The 14,560-nt window shown below is 42.2% G+C and overlaps 1 protein-coding gene across 1 annotated transcript; it reads left to right on the forward strand.

The window, feature by feature from the left end:
* Nucleotides 1-12,449: 12,449 nt before the first annotated feature.
* Nucleotides 12,450-14,557, forward strand: LOC136463899 (uncharacterized). Its single transcript, XM_066462868.1, has 3 exons — nucleotides 12,450-12,588; nucleotides 12,756-12,921; nucleotides 14,095-14,557. Exons 1-3 carry the CDS (start codon nucleotides 12,510-12,512, stop codon nucleotides 14,351-14,353), a joined length of 504 nt encoding a protein of 167 aa, XP_066318965.1. The 5' UTR covers nucleotides 12,450-12,509; the 3' UTR covers nucleotides 14,354-14,557.
* The last annotated feature ends 3 nt before the right edge of the window (nucleotides 14,558-14,560 follow it).

Below are 14,560 nucleotides of genomic sequence, written 5' to 3' on the forward strand. Positions count from 1 at the left end.
AAATAAGGGTTATCTTGTACCATGTTGAGTTAAACACTTATAGTTTATCTTCTAGATTAAACACTAGGTTTACAAGCCCATAAACATGTCATATGCTATCACTAGATCAAGTTAAGCATAGAAGCAATAGTGATACCATATAGGCATCAAGATTATTTGATTTTCATGAATGAGCCTAATAAAATAGAACCATTTGAAAGGTCCTAATAAGATTGAAAATATGACTAGATGCACTAAACATGTCCTTAGCAAGGATGTATGTCATGCCAATCAACTTTTACATTGGATTGCTCGAAGGAGAGGCATGTTATGTAAGTGTGGGGTTGCATCAACACATATTTGAGAAATCCAATATGTTTAACTCATTCCTTAGCTTGCAAAACCTTTTCTCATCCAATGACTTGGTGAATATATCGGCAAGTTGATCCTCGGTGTCTACACTCTCAATGCAAATGTCCCTTTTTTATTGGTGATCTCTTATGAAATGGTGGTGGACATCTATGTGCTTTGTTTTTGCATGTTGAATCAGATTGTTGGTCAACTTGATTGCACTCTCATTGTTACATAGCAATGGCACTTTCTTGAACTTGATTCCAAAGTCACTCAAAGTGGCCTTCATCCAAAGTATTTGTGCACAACAACTACCGGTGGATATGTATTCGGCTTCGGCGGTTGATAATGCAATACTATTTTGCTTCTTTGATGACCATGAAACAAGTGATCTTCCCAACAATTGACATGTGCCTGATGTGCTCTTTCTTTCAACCTTGCATCCCGCATAATCCAAGTCAGAGTAACCAACTAGCTCAAACTTTGCTCCTTTGGGATACCACAAACCAACATTTGGTGTATGCTTCAAGTACCTCAATATCCTCTTTATAGCCTTTAAATGACTTTCTCTTGGTGAGGCCTAAAATCTTGCACACATGCATACACTAAACATGACATCCGACCTTGATGCGGTCACATAGAGTAGGCTTCCAATCATAGACCGATATAATTTTTGATCCACCATATTTCCACTTGCATCACTATCCAAGTTGCCATTGGTTCCCATTGGTGTGCTAATGACTTTGCTATCAATCATGCCAAACTTCTTGATCATGTCCTTGATGTACTTGCCTTGACTCACAAATGTACCATTCTTTAATTGCTTGATTTGAAGACCAAGGAAGTAACTTAATTCTCCAATCATGGACATTTCAAACTCATTAGCCATCATCTTTCCAAACTCATCACAAAATTCTTGATTTGTTGATCCAAATATGATATCATCAACATAGATTTGCAATACAAATAGATCTTTTCCAATCTTCTTGATAAAAAGAGTGGTGTCAACCTTACCCATTGTGAACCCTTTAGAGAGGAGGAAGTCCCTCAATCTCTCATACCATGCTCTAGGTGCTTGCTTCAAGCCATACAATGCCTTCTTCAACTTGTATACATGGTTGGGCTTCTTATCATCTTCAAAACCGGGAGATTGTTCTATATATACTTCTTCATTGATGTAGCCATTGAGAAATGCACTCTTAACATCCATTTGATAGAGCTTGATGTTGTGGGCACAAGCATAGGCTAGCAAGATTCTAATTGCTTCCAATCTAGCAACCAGGGCATATGTTTCTCCAAAGTCAAGACCTTCAATTTGTGTATAGCCTTGTGCTACTAATCTTGCTTTGTTCCTTACTACTATCCCATCTTGATCTTGCTTGTTTCTAAAGACCCATTTGGTTCCAATCACATTGTGTCCCTTTGGTCTCTCTACTAATTTACATACTTGATTTCTTGTGAAGTTGTTCAATTCTTCATGCATAGCATTCACCCAATCAACATCCTTCAAAGCTTCATCTATCTTCTTTGGTTCAATGGATGACATAAATGAGAAGTGTTCACAAAATGATGCCAATCTTGATCTTATTTGTACACCTCTTAAAATATCACCAATGATTGTATCCAAAGGATGATCTCTTGCAATACTTGTTGGTTGGAGTAATGGAACTTGATTGCTTGCACTTGCTAGATCATTGGGTTAAGATGATGTACTAGCCACTTGATCTTGATCAATGTCATGAGAGTCACTTGCACTAGCTTGATTTGTATCATCTTGCACATTTGAGTTGGAGAGCACTTGCACTTGATCATCTTCATCATCATTCACTTGCCTAGGCCTCAATTCACCAATATCCATGTTCTTCATGGCATTTAAAAGTTGAATGCCTCTAACATCTTCTAAGTTCTCATTCTCTACTTGTGAACCCTTGGTTTCATCAAATTCAACATCATGAACCTCCTCAAGAGTACCACTATCCAAATTTTAAACTCTATGCTTTGCTTGTAGTGGAGTAACCAAGTAGGAATACTTCATCACATTTCTTGTCAAACTTGCCTAATCTTGTGCCTTTCTTCAAGATATAGCATTTGCAACCAAAGACCCAAAAATATACAATGTTGAGCTTTATACCATTCAAGAGCTCATAGGGTGTCTTCTCTTTCAATCAGTGACAATAGAGGCGGTTGCTACAATAGCAAGCCGTGTTGATAGCTTCGACCCAAAAAGATTGACTCACATTGTACTCACTAAGCATAGACCTTGCCATATCAATAAGTGTTCTATTCTTTCTCTCAATAAGGCCATTTGATTGTGGAGTGTATTTGGTCGAGAATTGATGTCTAATTCCAAATTCATCACATAACTCATCAATTCTAGTATTCTTGATCTCACTACCATTATCACTTCTAACTCTCTAGATGGTTGTTTCAAACTCATTGTGAATGCCCTTGATAAATGATTTGAATGTTGCAAACACATCCTTTTGTCCACTAGAAAGAATACCCATGTGTATCTAGTGTAGTCATCCACTATCACAAATCCATATTTGTTTCCACCGATACTAGTGTATTGTGTTGGCCCAAACAAATCTATGTGCAATATCTCAAATGCTTTACTAGTGTTCATCATGCTTTTCTTAGGATGGGTGTTTCCAACTTGTTTGCCGACTTGACAAGAGCTACAAAGCTTATCCTTTTCAAACACAACATCTTTCAAGCCTTTAACTAAGTCAAGCTTAACTAATCTAGTCAATTATTTCATTTCAACATGACCAAGCCTTCTATGCCATAACCAACCCATGCTAGATTTAGTGAACAAGCATGTAGATAATCTAGCTTCATTAGCATTGAAATCAACCAAATATAGATTCTCATATCTAAAGCCTTTGAAGATCAAGTTAGAGCCATCTACACTTATGATTTCTACATCATCTACCCCAAATATGCATTTGAATCCAAGATCACACAATTGAGCCATGGATAGCAAATTGAAGTTCAAGCTTTCTACTAGCAACACATTAGAAATGCTCATGTCATTGGATATTGCAATCTTACCAAGCCCCTTGACCTTGCATTTGCCATTGTCACCAAATGTGATACTATCATAGCCATCATTGCCATTGGTGTTGATTGAGTTGAACATTCTTGCATCACTGGTCATGTGTTGAGTGCACCCACTATCAAGAACCCAATGCCTTCCTCCGGCTTTGTAATTCACCTACAAAAGAAGATTAATTCTTTTTAGGTACCCAAACTTGCTTGGGTCCTTGAAGATTAGTCACTAAGCTCTTTGGTACCCAAATGGCTTTCTTCTTTGATCCCATCCATGGTTTACCAATGAACTTAGCATTCACACCATTTGTACCCTTAGTAAGCATATAGCATGAATCAAGCTTAATGGAGGATACATTAGCATTTTTGCTCTTGTTTTTGCATTCTTGCTCTTTGTGACCAACTTGCTTGCAACTAGTGCAAAACCGACCATTGTTCTTCACAAAACTAGTCTTGTGAGGAGCAAAGGCCGCCTTGCCTTTCTTGGGGTATAGCCCAATCCCTCTTTGTAGAGATAAGCTCTTTGGCTACCCAAGCACATAAGCAAGCGGTCCTCACCATCATAAGCCTTAGCTAAGGTGTGAGTGAGCTTAGTGACCTCCTTCTTGAGGTTCTCATTCTCAACCACTAGTGAGGTATCACAAGTGAGACCATCACTACTAGATGAGGTAGAAGTGGAAGTGCTACAAGAAGGGTTAGTAGTAGCAACAATGAAAGGCATAGATAGTGATGTATCAATTAAATCACAAGTTACACCCACATCATAAGTTTCAACATACTTCTTTTTATCTTGTTCATTAAGCAAAGTGAAATGAGCTTTTTCAAGCTTTTTGTGAGCCTTGCCAAGCTTCTCATGGGCTTCCTCTAGCTTCTCATGAGTTGCTTTGAGCTCATCAAGGGCTTGCTTAAGGGCTTTTACCTCCTTATTCAAGCTCTTGCATTCCCTTCTCTTAATGTCAAAGTATTCTTTAGCATCTTCTAGCATGTCAAATAATTCATCCTTAGTAGGTTCATTATCATCACTATCACTATCATTTTCATTTTCATGTTCATTATCATTAACATGTTCTTCATCACTTTTATCATCACAAGATTGTACCTTAGTGGCCTTAGCCATGAAGCATGATGAAGATTCGAAGAGAGAAGGCTTCTCATTGATAGCAATGCTTGCAAGAACCTTCTTCTTGGTGGTCTTGTTATCATCACTATCATCATCATCATCACTTGAGGAAGCATCGCTATCCCAAGTGACCACATATGATCCACCCTTCTTCTTGAAGGCCATCTTGTACTTCTTCTCTTTCTTTTCCTTCTTGTCCTTCTTCTTATTCTTCTTGTTGTCATCATCATTGTCACTATTGTATGGGCATTGAGCAATAAGATGATCTTTGCTTCCACACTTGAAGCACCTTCTTGACTCTTCTTTGTTCTTGGATGAAGACTTCTTTCTTCTAGCACGGTAGCCCTTCTTCACCATGAACTTGCCAAATCTCTTGACAAATAGAGCCATCTTCTCATCATCATCATCATCCCATGAATCATCATCCTCACTTGATGTTTCTTGCTTTGCTTTGCCCTTGGATGTTGTGGCTTTGAATGCCACACTCTTCTTCTTCTCATCCTTCTTCTTATCTTTCTTCTCCTTTTCTTCCTTCTCATCATCATCTCTATATGTATCATCGATCATGATGTCTCCCAACACTTGGTTTGGTGTCATGGTGTCCAAACCACTCCTTACTAGAATAGTGACCAATGTACCAAATCTTGAAGGCAAGCATCTCAAGAACTTGTGGGAGAAGTCCTTGTCCTTCACCTCTTCTCCAAGTGCTTTGAGATCATTGACAAGCACTTGAAGTCTATGAAACATCTCCGGCACACTCTTATCCTCCTTCGTCTTGAAGCTTACAAACTTCTCTTTGAGAATGTATGCCTTTGCACTCTTCACGGCTTGAGTGCCCTCAAATGATTCTTCCAACTTTTTCCAAGCCTCATGAGCCATCTTAATATTCTTGATTTTCTCAAATGTTCTCTCATCAATTGCATCATGAATAGTACTTAGAGCAATGTCATTGTTTTGGAGAAGCACTTCTTCGGCCACGGTGAGATTCTCCGGATCACCAATCTCAATTTTGGTTTCTACCACCTTCCACACATTTCTATTGATTGACTTGATGTGTGTGGTCATCTTTGACTTCCAATAAGGATAATTTGAGCCATCAAATTAGGGTGGCTTCTTGGTGTTGTTGATTTGAGCCATTTTAACACTGAAGGTTGTTAAGCCTCAATTAACGGTGATCTCGGCTCCGATACCACTTGAAAGGTCCTAATGGCTAGAGAGGGGTGAATAGCCTAATAAAAATTCCTACAACAATACTTAACAAAATGGTTAGATAATTATGAGGTGAAGCAAATATTGCGCTAGCCTACTTAAAATGCAAGCCACCTACCACAATTCTAGTTTAGATAGTGTCTATTCACACAATAGCTATGACACTACCCTATGTTAGTGTGCTCTTAAAGGCTAACTAAAGAGCCACACCAACCAAGCAAGCAAGCTCTCACAACTAGCTACACTAAAGAGCTTGTCAACTAGTTTGCAGTAAAGTAATGAGAGTGATCAAGAGGGTTATACCGGCGTGTAGATGAAGAAACCAATCAATCACAAGAATGAATAACAATGAAGACCAATCACCTCAGGATCAATGATGAACACAATGATTTTTTACCAAGGTTCACTTGCTTGCTGGCAAGCTACTCCTCATTGTGGTGATTCACTCACTTGGAGGTTCACGCGCTAATTGGCTTCACACGCCAAACCCTCAATAGGGTGCCACACAACCAACACAAGATGAGGATCACACAAGCCACAAGCAATCCACTAGAGTACCTTTTGGCTCTCCACCAGGGAAAGGTCAAGAACACCTCACAATCACCACGATTGGAGCTGGAGATAATCACCACCTCCGCTCAATGATCCTCGCTGCTCCAAGCCATCTAGGTGGCGGCAACCACCAAGAGTAACAAGCAAAATCCACAGCGAAACACGAACACCAAATGCCTCTAGATGCAATCACTCAAGAAATGCACTTGGATCACTCCCAATCTCACTATGATGATGAATCAATGATGGGGATGAGTGGGAGGACTTTGGCTAAGCTCACAAAGTTGCTATGTCAATGAAAATGGCCAAAGATATGAGCCATAGCCGGCCATGGGGCTTAAATAGAAGCCCCACAAAATAGAGCCATTGTACTCTTTCACTGGGCCCACTGCGCTCTGACCGGACGCTCCGGTCCAACTGACCGAATGCTAGCCCTCAGCGTCCGGTCCCCCGATGGACGCCACGCGTCACTAGCTTCAAATGTTGTTCGTCAGATTTCAATGGCTACAAAGCTAACCGAATGATCCGACAAAATTGTCTGGATGCTGAAGTCCTAGCGTCCGGTCGAGTACAGTAAGGGTCCAAATCCATTTGTCCTCGATCAGACGCATCTGGTCCACCTCGACCGGACACAGCCCAGCGTCCGGTGGTAAACCCTAGCCACTGTACTGCCAAGTCAGCGCGACCGGACGCAGGTAGTTAGCGTCCGGTGCATTCAGATCCAGCGTCCGGTCACTTGACCGATGCTGGCATCTCCTCTGTCTTCTTCACCCTTGCTCAAATGTGCCAACCACCAAGTGTATCACCATTTTCACAAACATTTTCAAGGGTATTAACACTCCACTAGATCCTAAATGCATATGCAATAAGTTAGAGCATCTAGTGGCACTTTGATAACCGCATTCTGATACAAGTTTCACCCCTCTTAATAGTATGGCTATCAAACCTAAATGTGATCACACTCTCTAAGTGTCTTGATCACCAAAACAAAATAGCTCCTATAAATTATACCTTTGCCTTGAGCTTTTTGTTTTTCTCTTTCTTCTTTTCAAGTTTAAGCCCTTGATCATCGCCATGCCATCACCATTATCATGTTATGATCTTTATTAGCTTCTCCACTTGGATTGTGCTACCTATCTCATGATCACTTGATAAACTAGGTTAGCACTTATGGTTTCATCAATTCACCAAAACCAAACTAGAGCTTTCAATAATTCAACTCTCTTTGAATCAATTGTTTGACTTTACAATGTATGCATTGCAAGTATGCTCTAGCTTTCTCCCTACCTATGAACTTCACATAAGCTTTAGTTGTAGGAAGAGAAAGAAAAGGGGCATAACATCTTTACTGCCTTTGGTGAGGATCCACAAATACCATATATATTAAGAGACTTAAGAGTGTCACACAAAAGAATCTAAATTTTATTTTCAAAACTTATAAAAACTCCAAAACAATGGTGGAACAAAGAACTTGAGACATAGCGCTTGACTTGATCTACGTCATCCTTTAAGTTGGTTTGATCCAAGGACTCACATTGCACACTCTAGCCTATATATACCAGCCCCTGCCACCCTCCCTAGAGCCATCCTGAAACCCTAATTCATATCATGAGGATCAGAGCCGGTTATCAAAAGAAGATTAGTCCTCTATAGGATCTAGTCTTATAAATAATAGTGAGATAGAGAGTAGGGAAGAGTTTGGAGGAGGTGTCGGCCTATTGGTGCTCTCTCTATGGCTTGTACCTTGGCGGATCCAAGTTCTACTTAAGCTTGCCTTCGAGATTTCTCTGGTAATCAACTTCTGATTCAAGTAAGTAATTGTTTATATTGTTCATCAGGATCATGACTCTCTTTTGAGTGCTTTAATCTATATACGCTCTAGGTTAAAGTATTAATTGTAAGTGTAAGCATGGTGCTTAGACTTAGGTTAATCATGGATGCACCCTGTATTTCAAATGGTGGTAGATCACGTGTGTGACATCAGTTCTATATAGCCTGTACTATATAGCTTCGTTGATCCTTTATAGTCCACCTCCTGTCTGTAGGCGCAAGTAGGATGTGGTTATAAAGGAAAGCATTCTCTACTGGTGTCTTTCTCTAGTAATGCCCCCAGTTAAATAGTAGAAGACATAGCTTACTCAAGTCAGAACTAGAGAACCTTAGTTTTCCTCTCTACGCTCCTATTTATCTCAACTTTCTTGCTACCCCTAGTTAAGTTAGATTGTAGTTAGTCTCACATGTTTCCCTATGGATATGATACTTGGAATACTTCTGGGTGAAAGCTACAACGGTATCCATGCGCTTACAAATTTATCTGTGTGCGTTAAATATACCAGCAATCATTGTCACTATTGTAGAGACAATCAGCTACAACGTGATCTAGGCTCTTGCACTTGTAGCATCTCCTCACATACTCCTTGTTGTGATCTCTTCTCTTTCTTGCACCATAGCCTTTTTTCTTTATGAATTTCCACATCTTGCGCACAAAGAGAGCCATAGCCTCATAATCAATGTCACTAGTATCTTCATCATCACTTGATTCTTTCTTGGATTTGCCCTTATTCTTGGATGATGAGCTAGCCTTGAATGCTACACTCTTCTTCTTGTCTTCATCTTCCTTCTTGTCATCCTTGTCGACCCCCTCCCTTTCCACATGGTATGTCTCTTGTGTCATGACATGGCCTAGTACTTGGTTAGGGGTAATCTCCTTCAATCCTCCTCTTATGATAAGCAATCTCAACATCTTAAATCTTGGAGGTGAGCACATCAAGAACCGATGAGATACATCATCATCATTGATCTCCTCTCTCAATGCCTTCAAGTCATTGACAATCACTTGCAATCAATAGAACATCTACAGAATGCTCTCATCATATTTCATCTTGAAACTTGTCAACTTGTCCTTGATAATGTACAACTTGACACTCTTCACCGCTGGTGTACCCTCATAGGTCTCCTCCAATCTCTTCCATACTTCACTAGCTTTCTCACAATCCTTGATTTGCTCTAACACCTTGGAATCAATGGCATTATAGATGGTGTTAAGAGCTATTATATTGCATTGCTTGTAAGCCTTGTCGGTGTTGGTGAGATTGTCCGGATCAAGAATCATATAGTCACTCTCAGTCACATCACACACTTGGTCATTGATTGAACCAAGATACATCTTCACATTTCTCTTTCAATAATCATAGCATGTGCCATCAAAGAATGATGGTTTGCCCCCCCCCCCCACATGGTTGAACACAACTTGAGCCATCTTTTGACACCGAGGTTGTTAAGACTTCAATCAAATGGTGACCATGGCTTTGATACCACTTGAAAAGTCCTAATATGGCTAGAGGGGGTGAATAGCCTATTTAAAAATTTACAAGATTACTAGAGCAATTTGATTAGTATGACAAACGGCAAAATGCAAACTTGCTCTAGCTCTACAAGGGTTGCAAGCCACCTACCCAATAATTCTAGTTGCTATGATCACTAGGCACACAAGAGGCTAAGTTGCTACTCACTAAGAGCTCTCAAACTTGCTACACTAAAGAGCTCCACTAGGTGGACTTAACTAGCAAGCAAAACAAGCTCTCAAAACTAATTATACTAAAGAGCTTGTTACAACTAGTTTGCAAGTAAGTAAAGGAGTGAGTGAAAAGCTTATACCGCCATGTAGAGGGATGAACCAATCACAATATGAATGCCAATACAATCATCGGGAGAATACCAATAGGCAAGAGACAAACAATTTTTCTCCTGAGGTTCACGTGCTTGCCGGCATGCAAGTCCCTGTTGTGTCGACCAACACTTGGTGGTTCGGTGGCTAAGAGGTGTTGCACAAACCTCGTCCATATATTTGGACACCGCAAGAACCTATCCACAAGTGAGGTAACTCAATGACATGAGCAATTTACTAGAGCTACCTTGCGGCTCTTCACCGGGGAAGGTGAAAGACCCCTCACAATCAATGGAGCCGGCCATGAACTATCACCAACACATGCTGAAGCTCCTCCGCTGCTCCAAGCAATCTAGGTGGCGACAACCACCAAGAGCAACAAAAAATCCACAGCCATAATGATCCCCAAGTGCCACTAGATGCAATCACTCAAGCAAATGCACTTAGAATCACTCCTAATCTCACTATAATGATGAATCAATGATGGAGATGAGTAGAAGGTGTTTGCTTAAGCTCACAAGGATGTTAGGAATGTCAAAGTACCAAGAGAATGAGCCCAAGTCGGTACCTTCCTATTTGTAGAGCCCTAAGACTCAAAGAGCCGTTGGGCACTCTCGGGCTGACCAGACTCGCCTGACCGGACACACCCTAGCGTCCGGTCACCTGTGTTCGGTCACCCACAGCCATCCACGTGGTCGAGCTTTAAACCTCGAGTGTTGGATCTCAACGGTCAAGTCTCGATCGCTCTCGTGTTAATGATCGACCGGACACGCCGCTTGCACCACCTGACGTAGAAGCCCTCGGCGTCTGATCGTTTCTAGAGACATTCCAGAGCGCGAAAACACTGACCGTACATGTTAGGTCAACGTCGACCTGACGCGTATCGGTGTCTGGTCAGCACTTAGCTACTACATGCGCGCCTACTGAGCTAACGTCACCATACATCACGGCCCACCTGACGCTACCCCTACGCGTCCGATCGTGTGAACTCGCCACCTTTCAACAAGTGACCGGACGCGCCAATCGAGCCAGGGCCAGCATCCGGTCATTCTTCTCCACTCTCGGCCAGTCAGCGCTTACTCACTATAAATGACCGGACTCAGCTGCCAGCGTCCTGTTAGGACGTGGCCAGTGTTCGGTCACTACAGTCTCCTCCTTTTTCTTCTTCTAAGTCCGCAACCACTTCGTCCTTACTTTCAACTTGCTAACCACAAAGTGTAGAACTTGTGTGCACATGTGTTAGCATTTTTCAAAGCATTTTACAAGGGTCAAAGTTAGCACACTAGGTTTCTAAATGCATATGTAAAAATAATGTCACCTAGTGGCACTCGATAACCGATTAGCCAAAGATTTCCCCTCTTTATAGTACGGCTATTGATCCTAAACATGATTACAGTCTCTATAGTGTCTTGATCACCAAGAACAAAACATATCTTATACCTTTGCCTTTATCTCTTTGGTTTTGTTTTTCTCTTTCTTCTTTTCTAGGTTGAGCTTGATCACCATCATCTCATGTCCATCTTCAACTCCATGGACCTCATCTTGCTCAAACACTTGGATTGGACCATCTTGTCTAATTCACACACTTAGAACAAAGATTAGTCCTAGATTTCATCAATTATCCAAAACCAAACTAGGGCTTTCAGTTGGGCCGGTCGATTCCGGTCGTCGGGGTCGGAGACGGCAACGAGTGGTTGTGCGCGAGCACCACCGCCACTAGCGCCACCAGTACTGGGCTTGGCTCAACGACGAAGGTGGGGGATGAGGGGCAAGGAGTGCTATGGGCGCTAGGATGGGGGAGCTTGGTCGTCGGGTGAGAGAGGGCGTCACCGGGGGTGGGGAGGGCGCTGCGCTGGGGTGGGAGAGAGCCGCCCACTCCCCTGCAACTATCGCCGCACCACCTCCATGGATCTCGCTCGTGCTCCTTGGATCTCACCGGGGTGGGGGAGAGGGGCATCGGATTTACGACATTGGGGGCTCCCATGGGTGGGAACGCTAGGGTGGGGGGCGCCGGGGTGGTGGATGGAGCCGTGGGGGCAGGGGAGGAGGACGCCGAGGTGGGAGAGGGCGCGCGCCGGGGTGGGCAAGCGAGACAGAGAGCGGAGCAGGAGGGAAGCACAAGAGAGAGGAGCTCGTTGGGCAGGCGGCGCGTGCGAAGCGTGGCTAGGCGGCCACTAGTTGATTTTGTTTATTTATTTATTATAGGTGAGCAACGCATGTGGCAATGAGTAGAGCGAGGCATCCGACATCTTAACTGCGCATTAGATTAGCTGTTTGCACTATTGGTACGGGTCACCTTGTTAGTTGTTTTTAGTTCGCAGTATCTGCCCAATTCCTGACAACACGTTAAAAAAAAGCCCAATTCCTGACAAAAAAAAATCTCCAAAAACAATGGGCTGAAAGAGAGCTGACGATGCGGCGCAATATTTTGTGTACATTCGGTCCAGTATCAGCCCATCCATGGTGGTCTGGTGGACGAAGCGCCTGGAATTGGAGAAGGGGGGCCAGAACAGAAAAGAGCTGGAGGCCGGAACCGGAAAGAACCACTGAAGCTGGGAGAGACAGCGCCGGCAAGGAGCCATGGAGCCAGAGAATGCCGAGGCAGCGAAGCAGCTGATGGAAGAGGAGGCTGGAGACTCCGTGGATCCCCGCGAACTAGGTGACTGCAATCCCCTTGACTCCCTCTCTCTCTCTCTCTCTCTCTCTCTCTCTCTCTCTCTCTCTCTCTCTCCAAGAAACAGCGGATTTCCTGCTCTGTTCTAGTGTGACTGAACCATTGTCTCTGATTCGCCTTCTCTTTGTGTTATTTCCGTCTCTGATTTGCAGTGTCCAGCGACGACGAGATCGACTACTCCGTCGAGCCCGAGTTCTACGACCCCGACCTAGATGACGTCGATGAGCGGTGGGTGAACAGGCAGAGGAAAGGCCGCACATCTGACGCCGTGCTCAACTGCCCCGCCTGTTTCACTACCCTGTGCTTGGATTGTCAGAGGTAATCTATTTACTGGTTGATATATGCCGACTCAAGGAAGGGAATCGTAGATTGTAATCCTATCGATTATTTAACAATGTCTGCCCTCTGCAGTTTCAGATTTTTCTTATGGTAGATAATCTACCGTACATCAGGACCCTGTTACTGCCTTTGTGAAATAGGAGTGCTTATAATGTAATCAATTAATAAATCCACTGATAAATGTATTGGAAATTTCACATTTAGTCATGTTTAGAAGACCTTTTTCCTATTAGACTATATTACTGCATATTTCTGAAAGATACTTATCTTATAATATGGAATAAAAACCACTGGAAGTGAAATCACCATGCTGTCAACTTACTAGGAGCATCTAAGCGCTTATTATCATGATAATAATAATAAAACTTGTGGACTGTTGGCTGCAGGGATGCATCAATAATTCTAGCATTCATGGCACCTTCTCATGTATTCCTTGATATGGAATCATAGGGCTTGTTCATGCTATAAATTTGCTTGGACAAGAATGAGAATCCCAGCAGGCATGACATGAATCTTTTTTTTTTTGATAGGGCAGGTATGACATGAATCAGTAGATATAGTTTAGGTCTTTTTGTCTGTGTTTATTTGAACAATGTCCTTTGTGTTTGTTAGAAGCAGGATTTTGCCGTTATGCTATTTTCATGTTTCGCTTAAGTATTGTTCTGAAAAACCTTTGTTTTAACTTTGATGTTTTGCATTGCTACTATGTTTTCTCTGATTATCAAACACTATACTATACTGGTACTGCTAATTTGTAGAATAAATATCCATTGGTCAGTTGTGGGTAGCTTTGTTGATGCTTGGACATAAGATCTAGCATAGTTCAGAGTAAGGCAACATGAAGATATGACTTATAACTATGAACATGTGCTTGAACAGGAACGGGAAAGTCATATATGAAAAGAATCAGGGCATCTTGTTAGTACAGTTTGTTTGCGAGATCAATGTGGAAGCACTAATATATCTTGCATCACTATACTGTTGTTTTTCGCACTGCTCAGAGATAACTTACTTTGTAGTTTGTAATCTACTTGCACAGTTCTACTGTTTGGCTCTCTGCTATTGATCCTTGAGCATTAAGCATTTACGATGATATGGTTGATTTTTAAAACCTCAAATGGTTAATTGTACACGGATTTTGTTAATGTTCAGGCATGCGAAGTATGTAAACCAGTACCACGCAATGTTTGTTCGCAACTGCAAGGTCAAGACTGATCAGATCCTGCGAGAGGGCAAGAGCAAAAGGAAGAACCGCAAAGGGCGGGCTGCTGATCCAACTACTGCATCAGAAGGTGAAAGCAAGGGGCAATCCTACCACCCTGTTTGCTGCGAGGTCTGCTCAACTGAGGTCGGGGTGTTTGACGAGGATGAAGTCTACCACTTCTTTAACGTGATCCCTAGCAACTCCTGAATATCGTGATGTTCCGTGACCTGTTACTGTAGAATAGTTCGTAGACCCATATACGCTTCTGCAGTACGCTGTTGTACCGTATCACAAGTAAATCAGGTTGTGTGGATAATTTGCATCTGTAGGGTTTTGAAAGGGGATCTCCACTCTAACTGTGATGGCTCTTTCGTGACACGCCTCTTTGTTCTGATTGAATGTGTTCATGCTTGT

This window comes from Miscanthus floridulus, chromosome 7, assembly GCF_019320115.1.
Source record: "Miscanthus floridulus cultivar M001 chromosome 7, ASM1932011v1, whole genome shotgun sequence".
Taxonomy (NCBI): domain Eukaryota; kingdom Viridiplantae; phylum Streptophyta; class Magnoliopsida; order Poales; family Poaceae; genus Miscanthus; species Miscanthus floridulus.

Bases quoted from the DNA above. Each gene is read 5' to 3' on its own strand.
- LOC136463899 (XM_066462868.1), top strand. From the start codon at position 12,510: ATGGAGCCAGAGAATGCCGAGGCAGCGAAGCAGCTGATGGAAGAGGAG. The intron at 12,589-12,755 runs GTGACTGCAATC...TCTGATTTGCAG, and splicing joins CGTGGATCCCCGCGAACTAG to TGTCCAGCGACGACGAGATC. The intron at 12,922-14,094 runs GTAATCTATTTA...GTTAATGTTCAG, and splicing joins CTGTGCTTGGATTGTCAGAG to GCATGCGAAGTATGTAAACC.